The sequence below is a fragment of the Achroia grisella genome, unplaced genomic scaffold, assembly GCF_030625045.1.
Source record: "Achroia grisella isolate CSIRO2021 unplaced genomic scaffold, CSIRO_AGI_Agris_v1 utg18268, whole genome shotgun sequence".
Taxonomy (NCBI): Eukaryota; Metazoa; Arthropoda; class Insecta; order Lepidoptera; family Pyralidae; genus Achroia; species Achroia grisella.
In genome coordinates this window covers 56,740-76,880 of record NW_026712685.1, presented here as the reverse complement: position 1 = coordinate 76,880, position 20,141 = coordinate 56,740, and the positions used below count along the sequence as shown (strand labels likewise).

Sequence of the window (20,141 nt, the reverse complement as noted above, 5' to 3'; positions counted from 1 at the left end):
TTCAAATAAGCCTACATACGTACTATTGAAAATACATATCTACACTAATAAAAAGCAAGTTGTGTTATCTAATGTCAACTAATTTATCTACAATACCTTCCTATAATTGTAGCAGACCTTAACCTATTTTTGCTATAAAAATCAAATCCAAAGTAAATTGCCCTCGATAGGCTATTTGTTTTGATTTTATATATATATATATATTTTCACCTTTAATGAACTTAATACATTCCAAAAGTAAACTAATTCGAGCCCATTTTGGGCTCGAATTAGTTTACTTTTGGAATGTATTAAGTTCATTAAAGGAAATTATTGAAACCACTGATAGAATTATATGTCTACCTCCATTTAGTATGAACTACGTAGGTACATATAAATATATAAATAACTTATTATTATGTAGTGAATTCACCAGGAATTGACAAAGATGGTTTTCAACTCAATATTACCGACTAGATAGTGAACACTAGTCCCTGTTCATGGTGTTACTAGTTCACATTATTCTCATTACACCCATTAGGTGTAATGAGAATAATGTGATTTACAGGAATAGAGTGCCTACAATTATCTATATTAAAGTAACGAACAAACGATACTTTTCTATGATTGTTAGCTTCAGTACATAAAGAAATAACTTGAAATAAATAAGGTGGAACCACCTTATCACATCATACCTAACTCTACAGTGGTGAGGTTATAACCACCGCGATACACTATCATTAAAATGAATAAATTCGCGGTTGACATGTATTTCGTTATTAAATACTTTACAAACCTATACCAAATATTTTTGTAAATGTCGGGACTAAAGAGGAAATCCCTTGTTTAGGACATTCGATAGAGAAACGAAATCGAGCATTTCTTACAATTTAGATACATATTTTCTCACTGTAAATGTGTTGTTGAAAACTATTTTTATACCTTTTTTATTATGTATATTTTTTATAATATTATATTGTTTTTATATGACATAGGTCAATTAAATATACAAAAAATATTCTACAACTACAACGGTGCCGTTTTACTTTTTGCTCGTCATCTTGATCTCCATCCTTCACATTTGGTCCTTCGAGCCGACCTTCACATTTGGTCTTCAAGCCGACCTTCACATTTGGTCTTCGAGCCGACCTTCATATTTTGGTCTTCGAGCCGACCTTCATATTTTGGTCTTCGAGCCGACCTTCATATTTTGGTCTTCGAGCCGACCTTCATATTTTGGTCCTCTATCGCCGTAGTATTTACGAGGACAATCATGCAAACGGGATTGAAGACACAAAAATATACGCAAGCGAGGGATACTAGCGAAGTATGTTCGGAGTCTGATATGCTCGTCGCGGGTGGGTTCGGTCGGTCAGAAACGATGGACTTGTGCGAGTAGCTGATGTGGCCTCCAAAGGGAGCACGCTGAGGAAACCCATGCTGGACAAAAAGGCCCTACTCCATGAGGACATAATTGTATAGCACAATGCTACAAGGGTGGGACTATTTTGAAAACTATTTTATATACCTTTTTCATTGTCTATATTTTTTATAATATTATATTGTTTTTATATGACATAAGTCAATTTAATACAAAAAATATTCTACAACTACAACGGTGCCGTTTTACTTTTTACTCGTCATCTTGATCTCCATCCTTCACATGTGTAAAGTGTAAAAAATGGTCGGATATCATCGGAATGATTGCATTTTAAATATATAGGAATACGAGTTCGTTATTGAATCATATAAAAACAATAGCACTCAAATAAGAAGAGTTGATCTGCATATATGTATGCGCTCCGTAAATCCTTTCGCGGGTTTGAAGTGTCATTTCTACTCGCTCCTATAACTCGGTGTAGCTGTCAAGGCCAGCTGCGGCCAAAAATTTAAATTGTTTTAAAAATAAACAGATTATTTCAGATAAGTCGAGTTAACTTGTGTCATGTTTAATACGAGTTAGCACATCTCTATATGAATTATCTACCGTCAGTGTAAAAGATTGAACAACTGACAGCAGTAACGTATACTGACATACCTACTGACACTGACAGCTCAGTTTCGATCAAATATCAATTTCAGTGTTTTAATTACGTTAATTATCATAATAATATTTTCCATGAAAAAGGCGGGAAACATAGAATTTGGTGGTCGTGTTTTTTTTTGATAAGATTTAAATAAAAATTTAATAGTGATCAGTTAAGTTAGATATTGTAGATATTTTCACTCTTTTATATATATTTTATTTGTTTATTAGTGTAATTATAGTAGCTGTAACATAGGTAAGTCATAATTATTTAATTTATATATGGACCCTCCTGAGGATCCTGGGGGCACAGGCCCTCAGGTGGGCCTCCACGTAACTATTAGCAATAATGAAAATGATTCCATGGATACTGACTGCTCTTTTACCCTAGTGGAGAATTTGAAAGTTAAACGAAAACGTATATCTGCTACTCATGTGTGTAAACACTGTAACAAAAAGCGAAGAAGAAATCGCGGTTCTAAAGGAAACTCTAAAAATCAAGAGAACACTTGTCAATGCGCTGTTGTAAATGAAGGTGATCAACCTTCTTCTAATACATGTACAAATATAGAGGATAATGAGAATAAGGTCGAGCAACCTCCTGTGACATGTGCAAATAATGAGGATAAAATGGATAATGCTGGTTCAAGTCAGTTACGACCATCAGTAGCTAGGCTTTATTATCAATCAGGTGATGCGGCACCTTATGTAGTCCATATCCAAAAGGAGCAGTCTTCGCCGGATGACAGAATTACTGTACACCCAATTGCCTTTGGTAGCCTCTTAAAAAATTGTGCTTATAAAAATGTTATTAATGGTAGTTTGAAAAAAATTGGTAGGAATAGACTAGCTTTGTCATTCTCTAATTTTATTGATGCCAATTCCTTCATTGACTGTGACCGTTTAAAACAACAGAACTATAAAGCATTTGTCCCCTCTTTTAATCTTACTAGAATAGGAATTATTAAGGGTGTTCCCTCAACTTGGTCCCCTGAAGAGGTAATAAGTAACATTTCTGTCCCACTTGGCTGTGGAGAAATACTTAAAGTTAGAAGGATTAGACGTAAGAATATTATTAATGATGAATCCATATTTGTTGACACAGAAACTGTTATTATAACTTTTGATGGTCAAATACTTCCTAAACGTGTATTTATGTGTTACAACTCATTACCTGTAGATATTTACATATACCCAACAATACAATGTTATAACTGTTGTCGATATGGTCATGTTAAGGATCAATGCCGTTCTACACCACGGTGCTATAAATGTAGTAAAGGACATTCAGGTGAAAACTGTACGCAGCAAGAAGACTTCTGCTGCTGTCTATGTCTTGGTGATCATCAAGCTAACAGTAAAAACTGCCCGGAACTATGGAGACAAAAAGCAATAAAAGAAACTATGGCTAAAAGCTGTATATCTTATGCAGAAGCCAGCAAATTGCATGGTCCTGTAACAAAATCATATGCTGACACAGTTAAAACTAATTCTTCTATCATAACTGCGGAACATTTAAATAATACTAAACCCCAAAATTCTCTATCTTCTAATATAATCAATAGATCATATAAAAAAACCATTATACAAAAACCCCGTCAATCTCCAAAATTATCGCATGGTTATGATGTAAACATGCATAAGCAATTAATAAAAGATTATAATCCTCCTACTCCTGCAGATGGCTGCGGTTATAAATCTGTAGCTGATCAGAATTTACCAAATCAATTTACAGAATTAATCATGGCTTTAATTAAATTGCTGACTGAGTCTAATTCTATTGTACCGTCCAACGCTGCTTCTCTATTTAGTGCTCTTCTTCAAATCTTCAACAACAATGGCTCCATTGGCCAAAGTTCTCCAGTGGAACTGTCGTAGTATTATTAATAAAAAAAGTGAATTATTTCATATTTTAAATAAAAATAAACCTTTTATTTGTGCCCTTCAGGAGACATGGCTGAAACCCATATCTACTTTTAAGATACCGGGTTATGCTTGTCTCAGAGAAGATAGGACAGATGGGTATGGTGGTGTCGCTATACTCGTCCGACATTTAGTTCCTTATTCACATATACCTATTGATCATAGCAGTAATTTTTCCATATTAGCTGTCCAAGTTAACAACATTTGTTATGTATCTTTATATATACCTCATCCATCAACTTCTATTTTTAATGAACTTAATAATATTCTTTCTGCCCTTCCCAAACCTTTATTAATACTAGGAGATTTAAATTCACAACATCAGTCCTGGGGTAGTACAACAAACAATTCATATGGCCACCAAGTTTTAGAAATATTAGATACCCTTAACCTGTGTGTATTAAATACTGGCCAACCTACACGTCGTACTCCACCTAATGAAGGAAATATAGTGTTCCTGATCTTTCCATCTGTTCACCTACTCTAGCAACATCCCTTACTTGGTGCCCCTTGTCACTGTCATTTGGAAGTGATCATTTCCCTCTTATTATTTCTTTTCCTTTTATTGATAAACCACTACCAAAATATGAACCAAGGATGAAATATAAGCTAAATAATGCTGATTGGGATACTTTCAATAACGTCATTGCATCTAAAATCTCATCACTGCCTATTATTACTCAAGGCACTGAAACCATTTGCTCTAATGCATTCACTGAAGTATTAATACAGGCTGCTAATGAAGTTTTTCCTAAAAAATCTTCTTCTAAGAATACAATACCTTCACCACCATGGTGGGACAGTGAATGTACTGAAGCTATTAGGAAAAGAAAAATGCTGAAAAACAATACAATTTACACTCTACATTGGAAAACTTTGATATCTTCTGTAATATATCCATAACTACCCGTAAATTGTTAAGAGATAAGAAATTAACAGGTTGGAAGAAATTCTGTTCATCTATTTCTCCCAATGTGAATGCATCTATAGTCTGGAATAATATAAGAAGATTTAGAAATGCATTCCACGATTCTAAATCAAATGTACTTCCTCCTCATATGGTTGAATGTTTCCTAGACAAGTTAGCCCCTCCCTCAGTTCCTGAAAAAGTTTTGTTGGATAAAGTTGTAATTACCTCTGATATAGGTAATTTCTCTAAATTAAATGCTCCATTTTCGTTACCAGAGCTTAAGGGAGTACTTACAAAAGTTAAAGATTCTGCACCTGGAGAAGATGGAATACCATATTCTTTTTTTTCACACTTAGATAGTACATCTCTCTCCTATTTCTTAGATATCATTAACTCAATTATGATATCTGGTAATATTCCTGCTTTATGGAAGACTCAAAATATAATCCCCATTCTAAAACCTGACAAAACTCCATCTGACATTACTTCCTACCGTCCTTTAGCGCTATCTTCAGTTCTGCTTAAACTGTCAGAACATCTGATCAAAAACCGTCTGGAATGGTATATTGAAAGTAACCACTATTTATCAGATAGTCAATATGGCTTTAGAAGAGGGAAATGTACTCTTGATAGTTTAAGTTTGTTTATAACGGATATTCGTTTAGCCTTTTCCAGAAATGACTCTGTACTTGCAACCTTTTTAGACATAGAATCTGCTTATGATAATGTTTCTTTGCCAATACTTAAGCAGAAACTTGATATATTACATATTCCAGTTAGACTGTCAACTTTTATAATTAATATTCTTACTGAAAGAACTATTATTATAAATTCTGATGACACTGGAATCTCATCTAGAGTAGTATGGAAAGGACTCCCACAAGGTTCAGTTCTTAGCCCCTTATTATACAACCTATTCACTTATGATTTAGAAAAGGCTGTTTTAAGTAATATGAATAATAATATTTTTATTTTACAATATGCAGACGATCTGCTTTTTTATGCCATAGACAAATCTTTTCAAAAATGCTGTTTGAATTTGACATCTGCATTAAAATATCTAAAGCTTTGGTTTGATCAGAATGCATTGCAGTTGTCACTTAACAAAAGCAATGCAGTTTTGTTCTCCAGAATGCGTATGCCTCCTCCTATTTCTATATATTATAATAATTGTCTTTTAGCTGTAAAAGTTAAAGCAAATTTTTAGGAGTAATACTAGATTCAAAACTAAGTGGACTTCCCCATTGCGAATACATTACTTTAAGATGTGAACGATTATTAAATATTCTTCGATGTTTGTCTGGAACTTGGTGGGCGCTCATCCGTGTTCACTCAAACTGTTATATAACGCCATTATTAGAAGTATATTGGATTACGGCACATTTCTACTAGAGCCGGGTAGCTCAGCTGGTCTTAAAAAACTGGATGGCATACAATCAAAGGCTTTACGAATTGTAACTAGGGCTATGCGATCAAGCCCTATAAATGCATTGCAAGTGGAATGCTCAGATCCGCCATTGTATTTAAGACGTCAATATCTTTCTGATAAATTTTTATTTCGCAGTGCACAATGTACTACTCATCCCCTATTTAGTAAATTAAAATTATTATTTAATTATATTAATAATTCTGAATACTGGCGCCATAAATCTATTCCTTGTATTATAAAGAGCTTCCAGAAATTTTCATCTCTTACATCTCCTACTCATCGTTCACAATATTTTCCCATCTTCTGTACGAATTATGAATCATTAATTCTTGAACCAAGTATAATTTTTGACCTTAATATTCATAAAAATCACGACTCAAATATAGAATTTAACTCAACTGTAGACAAGAAATGGCGGAATTGGCACCGAATTTTTTGTGATGCATCTAAACATCATCCAACTGGATGTGTTGGGATCGGAGTTTACCATTCAAAATATAAAATAGTCCAAAAAATAAAACTTCCTCCAGAAACATCTGTATTTACTGGTGAATGTTTTGGTATTTACAAAGCTCTCGAATATATATTAATTATGAAACTTCAGCAAACAATAGTGTGTACTGATTCCAGAAGTGCACTGTTAGCTCTTCAAAAATTTCCATTTAAATCAAATATTAATTATCCTATTATCATAGAAATCAGAAAATTGCTGGAGTTATGTAACTCGAGGGGGTTCTCTGTCTCGCTTACGTGGATTCCAGGACATACTGGCATACATGGGAATGAGATAGCAGATCGCTTAGCGAACGAGGCAATTGGATGCGGTGATATTGTTCCATATAAAAATTATTGTCATGATCTGGCTGCTCTCCCAGGATTATATCTACATAATGCTTGGAGTGAATTTTAGCCTAATAGCTGCCAGAATAAGGCACGACATTATTTTAACATTCAACCAACTATTCAGTTTAAACCTTGGTTCTTCAAAATTAATTTGAACAAAAGCGAGACTACGTCAATAATTAGAATGAGATTGGGGCATGTATGCTCTCCTGCACATCTAGCTAAGCTAAAAATTGTAGATAATGATATATGTAGCTGTGGTACAGAAGTGGGTGACTTGAACCATATCATTTTCAGTTGTCCTCTGTATGATCATTCCTACCTTTTTAATAATCTCCTATCTCACCGAATTCCTTTACCTACATCAATTCCAATTTTATTATATCTTAATGATATTGATGTGTATAAAAGTATTTCGATTTTTCTAAGTAGTAATAATATAAAATTGTAAATATAAAACTGACTGCCTCTATATAAATATATCATATGTAAATAGTTGTCTGTTAATATACTAAGGTCTTATATAAGTATAATGACATATTGTATATAATTAATATGTATAGTGTAGTACCTTAGTCTAATCCTTATAATTAATCCTATTGTCAACTTACCTGTAGGTCTACCACGAAAGTTACTGCCGATTATCGCGTAACGAAACGAAAGACGACCGAAATACTACTTTAAAGGAACCATGAAGTTTCTTCGGAATAAGATATTTCGGACGGGTACCATAGACTATGATCGTGAACGAATGAAAGATGAGAGGTCTTTTATTATACACTCTTAAATTAAGAAAAAAATAAAGTGGTATACTCCGGATAAAATAAAATGTACAGTCGTTTATATTTAAATGTATTGAAATTACAAACTTCTAAAATTAGTAATATTTTATGTCATAAGGAAACGTCAAACCTCTATTTATATTTGAAAGTAACGTTGCTGCGTATTACAAATATTTTTGTTTTTATTTTTATATATAAACTTAAGAATTATCATCACAAGTGTTTTTAAATAATTTTTTATTGCTAAATTTGTTCGTTAAACATCAATGAAAATGAACATGTAATAACTTTGATTTTATTTATTAGTTTCTATTTATGACAAGCGCTAACAAATGTATTTATGCATTTAGATCAGTAATCCCACTGTGGAACAAGTGCATACACTCCTAACATTCCTAGCAGAGCACCAGGAGTTGGCTCGTGGCCACTGTAGAAATGCAGAAGGGCGAACAAGATCCACCCAATTATGGGTTCGTCTCACAGACGAACTCAATGCATTGGGTGGATGCACTAAAACTGTAAAGCAGTGGCAGAAGGTAAGCACTTTTCTTGATATTTTAGTACGTGATATGCATTTAAAATGTTAAATAATTTTGTTATTAAATAAAATTTTCCAATACTGATACTTTATAAATTTTATAAATTTTAGGTATGGGCTGACAAAAAATATCTAACTAAAAAAGCTGCTACTGCTGCTCGAAGGTCTGCCACAGCCACTGGGGTAGGGCCATCATCTGCTGATCCTTTAAACCCAATACAGTGCAGAATATTGGGTATTATGGGAGAGAGCTTTGGAGAACCTCAGTCGGATGCACATGTTCCTGCATTTCCAGAGGTATGTTGTAAAACCATTACTAAAATAGTGCTAACTGTTATCTCTAGACATATATAACATAATGGATGTCATCAAAATACATGGTGACTTCCATAGTATTCCTCATGCATTACCATTCCTTTTATTTCTGTATATAAGGTACCTAAATAGCCTTTTCCCACCTTTCAAACTGAAATACAGCTATGCAAGAACAGCTGCTTCATAGCAGAAATATGAGTTGAGACAGAGTTGGTACCTTTTTATATATACACAGTTTTTCAATGTTAACTAAGAAGTAAAGATAAGACAGTACTAATAAATAACACTTACTTATACCTTATTATTGATTAAAAAATTTATATCATAATAAATTATTGTTATATGAAAATATTTCTGTAAATATTAAGATTATTAGTAATGGGGGCTTATAGTCCTAATCACTAGTATATTCCTAGACATCAAGTCTGGTATTAGTACCAATCATGCATACCGAAAACAATAATGATAATAATTATTTAAAAAAAAACTTTTTTAGAACTTCAACGGCTACTACACGTCCAGAGCGACGACGCCGTCGAGCAGACGCCATTGGACCTCGCAGTGTACGCAGGCGTTTGTTCGAAATGGAGGAGCGGCGAATCGCAGCGGAGGATCGACGGGTGGTAGAGTCAGGGCTGATTCGCCAATCACTCCAGGAATTAAATGTATTAATAAGGGATCGATTGGATGGTCTACAAATAGAATTAAGACGACTGAATAGATGAAATTTTGTTTTTTTTTTGTATTTGACATGATTAATGTAGATTTGTGTTAGTTTGTTGATTTGTTAAATAATGAGTATAAAAAAAGTTACTTAGCTTTAGATATATCATTGTTGATTTGTTGAATTACGTTAGTTTGTTGATTTGTTAAATAATGAGTATAAAAAAGTTAGTTAGCTTTAGATATATCATTGTTGATTTGTTGAATTCTGTTAGTTTGTTGATTTGTTAAATAATGAGTATAAAAAAGTTACTTAGCTTTATATATATCATTGTTGATTTGTTGAATTATGTTAGTTTGTTGATTTGTTAAATAATGAGTATAAAAATGTTACTTAGCTTTATATAAGTATTAACAAAGACACAAAGTACTAAACTACAGTTTTTTACTGGTCATTAATTTAATGCGCCTTGAACTACACTACTTAGTTTGCATATACTTATACAACATTTTTCTGAATGAATGTTTAATCATTTATAATTAGTGTTATTTTAAAAAATGTTTAATATACAATTTTGATTTTACTTTTATCTATATATATATATATACCTACATATATGTGATTATAAAATAAAAATATTTTATTGTAAAAAGTTTTTAATTTTGTAAATAAGTAATGCCTTAACTTCTAATAGAATAGAATAGAAAATCATTTATTCAAATAAACTTATTATATTGCTGTCATCTATGAATTCATCTATCCTATAATAGGCTTTTTTACATAACATTTGTTTAATATCAATTTTAACAGCATTTAGGTAAAATTAGTATATTTTTATTGCATAAGTTTCTACTTGTACAGTCTTTAAGTTTCTTGAAACTATCTAAGTTTTTCCTTGTATACATAATATTTCATAAATGTACTGTGAGGCAACGGTGAGGATATTTGATTCTTTAAAGCCTTGATATAATGACTATCTCGAACCCATACCATAAATAGAATGTATGGCTCTCTTCTAATCTTTATATACCTGAAAGAAAAGAAAACATACTTAACTGTGAGACTTGGAATTTGATAAATGCACTTGATAGCTTATAGACTATTCAATATAATATCAGCTAATAATATTTAACATAAAAAATACTGAAATACAATCTATAATCATCTTTTATGACATCCTAATAATGAAAAGGAATGACAAAACATTGTATTCTTGTTTGTTCACCAATTTTATATGTAGTACAACTACAAAGTTAACAATTACGATTTATTTACCCAGCAAATAAGTTGTTTCTCCTTGAAGACTCTCCAAATGATCTTTGATCTCGTTATGCTCCCAAATGAATGCATCATGAGTGGCACCACCATAAGAGGCGTCAATATTCATAATTTTTAAATTACTGTCAGCAATCTAAAAAATAGGACAAACATTATAAAGATATTTGCAGATAGTGACAAATATGAATAACTTGAGAATTATTTATACACTATGCAAATTTTACATAAAATACTGTACTTACAACTTGAACATTTAAAGAGTGGTAATGTTTTCTATTGAAAAATCTCTCTTCATTGACTGTTGGCCGAATTATAGCTACATGGGTGCTGTCGATACATCCTATAACACCAGGGATACCATACTGTGTAGCAAAACTGAAAAAGAAATATAAACTACTGATTATTTAAACATCAATTAACTTATGCTGATTCCTGAAATTAACAACAATATCATTTATAAATTTACAGCTACAAATAGTTGACTGAACTAAATTAATAGTATATGTATTATAAATCGACAAAGAGCATAAAATTCTATAAAGTTAAATCTTAATCATATTTAATATACATAAACTTACTTTCTCTTCAATATGTTCCTGTCTTCCCTGGACTGAGGAAATCTTATATATTTCCTTAGTATATAGGGTGTATTTAGGGCATCTGTTACATCCCTGATGCAGTTTGAGACAGACTGCTGAGCCATAGTGGTGTCTAAATTTTGTCCGACTGCACCCTGGTAGCTACCACTGGCATAAAAATTTAATGCAGTGAGAATCTGAAAAAAAAATAGATATGGGAATACTAAATAATAGGTAAATACTAAATTTTTTCATCTACAAAATGTACATAAGATCTTACTTTGGTTATTGGATCGATTGCTCAACTATTTTTAGGCAGGGGTAATAATCGTACCACATACTGACAAAGATTCTCGAAGACTTCCCGACTGAGTCTGTATTTAGATACAAACTCGAAGTCGGGAATGGATCTTTAGAGGTACGCATTTTTCTTTTAAACCTGCGTCTTTCAATTTCTTCTTCATTGAGGGCTTCTAAAATTCCAGCCAATCTTGGCATAATGAAACTAAATCAAAATAAAGTAATGCTAAGTTGTAGGTTATATTGAACACAATAATATTTAAAAACACTAATTAGTTTAACTTTTATCACATTATTCACTGTAACACATTAACTGAATTATTAATTAATCACTTTTTTATATATTACAGCACTTATATACGTAAAATCCATACTTACGAAAGTAAAAAGTTAACTATTTAGGTTTCGTCTACTTCGCACTTTAAATCACGATAAACGTGCTGTCAAAACGTCATAATAACGTACGAACGGATACTTCATGGTACGATTTGGGACGATCGAAACGATATTCTCCGTTTTCGGGCACGATTTCGGAATGAACGTTTTTCATGGTACGAATCACACGAAATATCGATCCGAAATTTCGGAATTGCACTTCGTGGTAGACCTACTGTTTCCCAAATTTTGTATATTGGCAAATGCACAGACGTGCCAAGCCATAAAGAAGAAAAAAAAAAATTTTCCATTACTGATATGAATATAGTATTGAATTATTAATTAAAACTAGATTTACCCATTATTAGGCTTTAATAAACTAAAAATTGTACACGACTATTTGACAGATAAAATGTAACTAAAATCTTCTTCTTATATTTAATGGCTTCACGACATTCACCCGTGCCTTAGAAATCTGTTTGATAATCTTGGAACCGATTAGGTGGGCGACGTAGCCTGGTGGAACGACGTGAAGATATATTTGCCTCAGCAGGGGATGGAAGTGCAGGAAATTGATCTGTAAGAGATTGATTAGTAGGAGATTCTTCTGCGGGAGATTGGTCTGTTAGAAATTGGTCAGCAGTAGATTGATCAGTATTAAATGATTCAGTTTCTGCGTTCGGGTTCTGTTCTCTTACAGGTTCATTTAACAAAGGAGGATTAGCTGGAGCCAAGTACCTATTTGAAATTGTAGTTTCTCGACCATTCTGCAAACGCACTTGAGAATAATGTGGGTTTACATTAAGTACCTCTACTTCTTCTACAAACGGATCGTACTTACTCTTCCTCACAAGATTTTTCATGAACACTGTACTTCCTTCCGTTAGCCATGTTGGCATTGATTGGCCATTGGATGACCTTCGTGGATGAGAAAACATTCTCTCGTGGGGTGTGCACCCAGTACTGGTGCATAATAATGAACGAATGCAATGTAATGTCTGAGTAATAACTGACTCCCAAGCACTTATAGGTAGCTTAAGAGACATAAGTGATAGTTGAATAGTTTTCCAAATAATCCCATTATAACGCTCTGTTTGGCCATTTCCTTGAGGATTATAAGGTGATGAATAACTTGTAGCTACTCCTAAGCTACATAAAATTCCTTTAATTCTGATGAGACAAAGGATGTTCCTCGATCAGAATGCACAAAGGTGGGTACTCCAAAGATTGCAAATAATTGAGTTAATTTTCTTTTAACGGTTTCAGCTGTTAAATCTGGACATGGAAAGGCAAATGGGAAACGAGAATATTCGTCTACTACAGTTAGAATATACTTATTTTGAGTTCTACTTGGAAGAGGCCCCTTAAAGTCCATTGAAATTCGCTCAAATGGTGTAGTAGCCTTTATTAAAGTCCCAGAAGATTTTATGAATCTAGGTTTAATTTCAGCACATACGGGACATAATGTATTTATGCGTTTGATTTCTTCAACAGAAAAGGACAAATTTTTAGTTCTTACCCAATGTACCATCCGTGTAATACCCGGGTGACAAAGACTGTTATGTAAATCCATTAATGAATTTCTCGATGTCGAAGCTATGACAGTATTTGCTCGTGACAATGCGTCGGCCACGACATTTTCTCTTCCCGGTCGATATATGATGTCAAAGTTGTAACTACTTAATTCAAGACGCCAACGCTGTATCTTCTCATTTTTGATCTTTGATGTATGTTGCTGGTTAAACATGAATGATATAGAACGTTGATCTGTAATCAGTTTGAATGTTCGTCCTATTAGTAATTGTCTCCATTTTCTCAAACTTTCTACAATTGCCGAGGCCTCCTTTTCAATAGCAGGGTGACCCCTTTCGGTAGCAGAAAGTGTTCTTGAAAAGAAAGCTACTGGCCGACCTTCTTGAGATAACGTAGCTGCAATAGCGTAATCTGAAGCGTCAGTTTCTACAGTCATTTGTATGCCGCTTTCAATAGCAGCTACTGTAGATTTAGCTATCTCTATTTTAAGATCTTCAAATGCTTTTATAGCGTCCTCCGTAAGCGGAAATGTATTATGATTGACAAATGGTTGTATTTTGTATGAGAATTTAGGAATCCATTTAGCATAGTGCGCAAACATACCTAGTGCTCGTCGCAAAGAAACAGAATCAGTAGGAATTGGTAGTTCTAGGAGAGGGCGTAAACGTTCCGGATCAGGTTTAATCACTCCGTTACATATGTTGTATCCCAGAAGATTTATAGTAGTCTTTGAAAATTCACTTTTTGTCACGTTTAATGTAAGATTATATTTTGTAGAAATTTCTTCAAATTTTTTAAGTTTTTCATCGTGATCAGTCTGATTTATACCACAAATCGTGATATCATCGAGATAAGCATAAACTCCTTCTAATTGCTCTGATTTTATGATATTATTAATTGCACGTTGAAATGCGGCCACTCCATTGGTGACACCAAACGGAATTCGTCGAAACTGATATAAATTTCCTCCTGCTTCGAAGGCAGTATATGATTTTTCGCTTTCCAATATAGGTACTTGATGATACGCGCTTTTAAGGTCTATTTTACTGAATATTTTATGCTTAGATACCTTAGCTATAACATCTTCAATAGAAGGGAGTGGATATGCATCTAATAAAGTAAATCTATTTATTGTTTGTGAATAATCTATAACCATACGTTTTTTATGGTGTTCACTACTAGTAACAAGGACTTGTGCTCGCCATGGAGACTGACTAGGTTCAATTATTTTATCTTTTAATAACTTTTGTATCTCTTCATCTATAAATTTTTGATCCATCTCTGACTGTTTCCTAGATCGAATCGCAATAGGTTTCTCGAAAGGTAGTAAATTACTGAATAAGCTAACAGGTTTTATTTTGGCTTCTATAAGAGTACATAGTTGAAGCGAGGGTTTAAAACCACCAAATTGCATTTCTAATGATTTATGTTCACTTAACATATCATGACCGAGAATAACATCAGAACATAATCCTTCCATCACCATAAGATTGACTTCCACCTTTTGTTTTTGTATTTCTATAGTTAATGCACATCTGCTTTTTACATGTGATATAAGGTTTGACTTGGCCATTGTTATCTTTTGGTGATATGGTGTTTCAATTAAATCATAGTGGTTAACCAGTCGTTTGTCAATAAAACTAGCTGTACTGCCTGTATCTATTAGTGCTCTAGCCATAATTTTGTTATTGATAATAATAGGAACAGTCGCTTTACTTAAATCTGCAGCAGATAGTATGCAGGAGAGTGTTTCGATTGACTGATTTTCGTTGGAGGTAGCTGCGTTGCGTTGAGATTTATTTCGACAGACTTTAGCAAAATGACCCCTCTTACCACATGAAAGACACGTTGAACTGGCTGCTGGACAGAATCTTCGTGGATGTCTTTTTTCTCCACAAAAGTAACAAGACTCAAACGTATTTCTATAATTTGGTGTTGCAGCAACGGTGACATCAGTATTCTTATTGTCAGCAGACATAGAATCCTTTAAAACTGGAATATTAGAACAGTTATTTGTATTATTTATTACAGGATTAGTGTCACGTAGATAATTCTGATTATGAATTTCTGCTAACTCCAGTGATTGAGCTTGCTGGAAGGCCGCATCTAGGGTTAAAGTACTATTTTCTAACAGTCTTTGTCGTCTGAGTAATAACTGACTCCCAAGCACTTATAGGTAGCTTATAAGTGATAGTTGAATAGTTTTCCAAATAATCCCATTATAACGCTCTGTTTGGCCATTTCCTTGAGGATTATAAGGTGATGAATAACTTGTAGCTACTCCTAGATGAGACAAAGGATGTTCCTCGATCAGAATGCACAAAGGTGGGTACTCCAAAGATTGCAAATAATTGAGTTAATTTTCTTTTAACGGTTTCAGCTGTTAAATCTGGACATGGAAAGGCAAATGGGAAACGAGAATATTCGTCTACTACAAGAATATACTTATTTTGAGTTCTACTTGGAAGAGGCCCCTTAAAGTCCATTGAAATTCGCTCAAATGGTGTAGTAGCCTTTATTAAAGTCCCAGAAGATTTTATGAATCTAGGTTTAATTTCAGCACATACGGGACATAATGTATTTATGCGTTTGATTTCTTCAACAGAAAAGGGCAAATTTTTAGTTCTTACCCAATGTACCATCCGTGTAATACCCGGGTGACAAAGACTGTTATGTAAATCCATTAATGAATTTCTCGATGTCGAAGCTATGACAGTATTTGCTCGTGACAATGCGTCGGCCACGACATTTTCTCTTCCCGGTCGATATATGATGTCAAAGTTGTAACTACTTAATTCAAGACGCCAACGCTGTATCTTCTCATTTTTGATCTTTGATGTATGTTGCTGGTTAAACATGAATGATATAGAACGTTGATCTGTAATCAGTTTGAATGTTCGTCCTATTAGTAATTGTCTCCATTTTCTCAAACTTTCTACAATTGCCGAGGCCTCCTTTTCAATAGCAGGGTGACCCCTTTCGGTAGCAGAAAGTGTTCTTGAAAAAGAAAGCTACTGGCCGACCTTCTTGAGATAACGTAGCTGCAATAGCGTAATCTGAAGCGTCAGTTTCTACAGTCATTTGTATGCCGCTTTCAATAGCAGCTACTGTAGATTTAGCTATCTCTATTTTAAGATCTTCAAATGCTTTTATAGCGTCCTCCCGTAAGCGGAAATGTATTATGATTGACAAATGGTTGTATTTTGTATGAGAATTTAGGAATCCATTTAGCATAGTGCGCAAACATACCTAGTGCTCGTCGCAAAGAAACAGAATCAGTAGGAATTGGTAGTTCTAGGAGAGGGCGTAAACGTTCCGGATCAGGTTTAATCACTCCGTTACATATGTTGTATCCCAGAAGATTTATAGTAGTCTTTGAAAATTCACTTTTTGTCACGTTTAATGTAAGATTATATTTTGTAGAAATTTCTTCAAATTTTTTAAGTTTTTCATCGTGATCAGTCTGATTTATCCCACAAATCGTGATATCATCGAGATAAGCATAAACTCCTTCTAATTGCTCTGATTTTATGATATTATTAATTGCACGTTGAAATGCGGCCACTCCATTGGTGACACCAAACGGAATTCGTCGAAACTGATATAAATTTCCTCCTGCTTCGAAGGCAGTATATGATTTTTCGCTTTCCAATATAGGTACTTGATGATACGCGCTTTTAAGGTCTATTTTACTGAATATTTTATGTTTAGATACCTTAGCTATAACATCTTCAATAGAAGGGAGTGGATATGCATCTAATAAAGTAAATCTATTTATTGTTTGTGAATAATCTATAACCATACGTTTTTTATGGTGTTCACTACTAGTAACAAGGACTTGTGCTCGCCATGGAGACTGACTAGGTTCAATTATTTTATCTTTTAATAACTTTTGTATCTCTTCATCTATAAATTTTTGATCCATCTCTGACTGTTTCCTAGATCGAATCGCAATAGGTTTCTCGAAAGGTAGTAAATTACTGAATAAGCTAACAGGTTTTATTTTGGCTTCTATAAGAGTACATAGTTGAAGCGAGGGTTTAAAACCACCAAATTGCATTTCTAATGATTTATGTTCACTTAACATATCATGACCGAGAATAACATCAGAACATAATCCTTCCATCACCATAAGATTGACTTCCACCTTTTGTTTTTGTATTTCTATAGTTAATGCACATCTGCTTTTTACATGTGATATAAGGTTTGACTTGGCCATTGTTATCTTTTGGTGATATGGTGTTTCAATTAAATCATAGTGGTTAACCAGTCGTTTGTCAATAAAACTAGCTGTACTGCCTGTATCTATTAGTGCTCTAGCCATAATTTTGTTATTGATAATAATAGGAACAGTCGCTTTACTTAAATCTGCAGCAGATAGTATGCAGGAGAGTGTTTCGATTGACTGATTTTCGTTGGAGGTAGCTGCGTTGCGTTGAGATTTATTTCGACAGACTTTAGCAAAATGACCCCTCTTACCACATGAAAGACACGTTGAACTGGCTGCTGGACAGAATCTTCGTGGATGTCTTTTTTTTTTCCACAAAAGTAACAAGACTCAAACTGAATAATAACTGACTAACGATTAGGTGGGCGACGTAGCCTGGTGGAACGACGTGAAGATATATTTGCCTCAGCAGGGGATGGAAGTGCAGGAAATTGATCTGTAAGAGATTGATTAGTAGGAGATTCTTCTGCGGGAGATTGGTCTGTTAGAAATTGGTCAGCAGTAGATTGATCAGTATTAAATGATTCAGTTTGCGTTCGGGTTCTGTTCTCTTACAGGTTCATTTAACAAAGGAGGATTAGCTGGAGCCAAGTACCTATTTGAAATTGTAGTTTCTCGACCATTCTGCAAACGCACTTGAGAATAATGTGGGTTTACATTAAGTACCTCTACTTCTTCTACAAACGGATCGTACTTACTCTTCCTCACAAGATTTTTCATGAACACTGTACTTCCTTCCGTTAGCCATGTTGGCATTGATTGGCCATTGGATGACCTTCGTGGATGAGAAAACATTCTCTCGTGGGGTGTGCACCCAGTACTGGTGCATAATAATGAACGAATGCAATGTAATGTCTGAGTAATAACTGACTCCCAAGCACTTATAGGTAGCTTAAGAGACATAAGTGATAGTTGAATAGTTTTCCAAATAATCCCATTATAACGCTCTGTTTGGCCATTTCCTTGAGGATTATAAGGTGATGAATAACTTGTAGCTACTACATAAAAATTCCTTTAATTCTGATGAGACAAAGGATGTTCCTCGATCAGAATGCACAAAGGTGGGTACTCCAAAGATTGCAAATAATTGAGTTAATTTTCTTTTAACGGTTTCAGCTGTTAAATCTGGACATGGAAAGGCAAATGGGAAACGAGAATATTCGTCTACTACAGTTAGAATATACTTATTTTGAGTTCTACTTGGAAGAGGCCCCTTAAAGTCCATTGAAATTCGCTCAAATGGTGTAGTAGCCTTTATTAAAGTCCCAGAAGATTTTATGAATCTAGGTTTAATTTCAGCACATACGGGACATAATGTATTTATGCGTTTGATTTCTTCAACAGAAAAGGGCAAATTTTTAGTTCTTACCCAATGTACCATCCGTGTAATACCCGGGTGACAAAGACTGTTATGTAAATCCATTAATGAATTTCTCGATGTCGAAGCTATGACAGTATTTGCTCGTGACAATGCGTCGGCCACGACATTTTCTCTTCCCGGTCGATATATGATGTCAAAGTTGTAACTACTTAATTCAAGACGCCAACGCTGTATCTTCTCATTTTTGATCTTTGATGTATGTTGCTGGTTAAACATGAATGATATAGAACGTTGATCTGTAATCAGTTTGAATGTTCGTCCTATTAGTAATTGTCTCCATTTTCTCAAACTTTCTACAATTGCCGAGGCCTCCTTTTCAATAGCAGGGTGACCCCTTTCGGTAGCAGAAAGTGTTCTTGAAAAGAAAGCTACTGGCCGACCTTCTTGAGATAACGTAGCTGCAATAGCGTAATCTGAAGCGTCAGTTTCTACAGTCATTTGTATGCCGCTTTCAATAGCAGCTACTGTAGATTTAGCTATCTCTATTTTAAGATCTTCAAATGCTTTTATAGCGTCCTCCGTAAGCGGAAATGTATTATGATTGACAAATGGTTGTATTTTGTATGAGAATTTAGGAATCCATTTAGCATAGTGCGCAAACATACCTAGTGCTCGTCGCAAAGAAACAGAATCAGTAGGAATTGGTAGTTCTAGGAGAGGGCGTAAACGTTCCGGATCAGGTTTAATCACTCCGTTACATATGTTGTATCCCAGAAGATTTATAGTAGTCTTTGAAAAATCACTTTTTGTCACGTTTAATGTAAGATTATATTTTGTAGAAATTTCTTCAAATTTTTTAAGTTTTTCATCGTGATCAGTCTGATTTATCCCACAAATCGTGATATCATCGAGATAAGCATAAACTCCTTCTAATTGCTCTGATTTTATGATATTATTAATTGCACGTTGAAATGCGGCCACTCCATTGGTGACACCAAACGGAATTCGTCGAAACTGATATAAATTTCCTCCTGCTTCGAAGGCAGTATATGATTTTTCGCTTTCCAATATAGGTACTTGATGATACGCGCTTTTAAGGTCTATTTTACTGAATATTTT

The 20,141-nt window shown here is 34.0% G+C and overlaps 1 protein-coding gene and 2 pseudogenes across 1 annotated transcript; 1 reads left to right on the top strand and 2 right to left on the bottom strand.

Annotated features, from left to right (window-relative positions):
• The first annotated feature begins 5,437 nt into the window (after window positions 1–5,437).
• LOC131841537 (uncharacterized) lies at window positions 5,438–9,466 on the top strand. Its single transcript, XM_059189851.1, has 4 exons — window positions 5,438–5,458; window positions 8,243–8,428; window positions 8,542–8,727; window positions 9,242–9,466. The coding sequence occupies exons 1-4, from the start codon at window positions 5,438–5,440 to the stop codon at window positions 9,464–9,466; spliced, it is 618 nt and encodes a 205-aa protein (XP_059045834.1).
• Window positions 9,467–10,063: 597 nt separating this feature from the next.
• LOC131841523 (putative nuclease HARBI1) lies at window positions 10,064–12,170 on the bottom strand (annotated as a pseudogene).
• Window positions 12,171–12,407: 237 nt separating this feature from the next.
• LOC131841536 (uncharacterized) lies at window positions 12,408–14,836 on the bottom strand (annotated as a pseudogene).
• Between the last annotated feature and the right edge of the window lie 5,305 nt (window positions 14,837–20,141).

Bases quoted from the DNA above. Each gene is read 5' to 3' on its own strand.
- LOC131841537 (XM_059189851.1), top strand. From the start codon at position 5,438: ATGGCTTTAGAAGAGGGAAAT. The intron at 5,459-8,242 runs GTACTCTTGATA...TTATGCATTTAG, and splicing joins TGGCTTTAGAAGAGGGAAAT to ATCAGTAATCCCACTGTGGA. The intron at 8,429-8,541 runs GTAAGCACTTTT...TATAAATTTTAG, and splicing joins CTGTAAAGCAGTGGCAGAAG to GTATGGGCTGACAAAAAATA.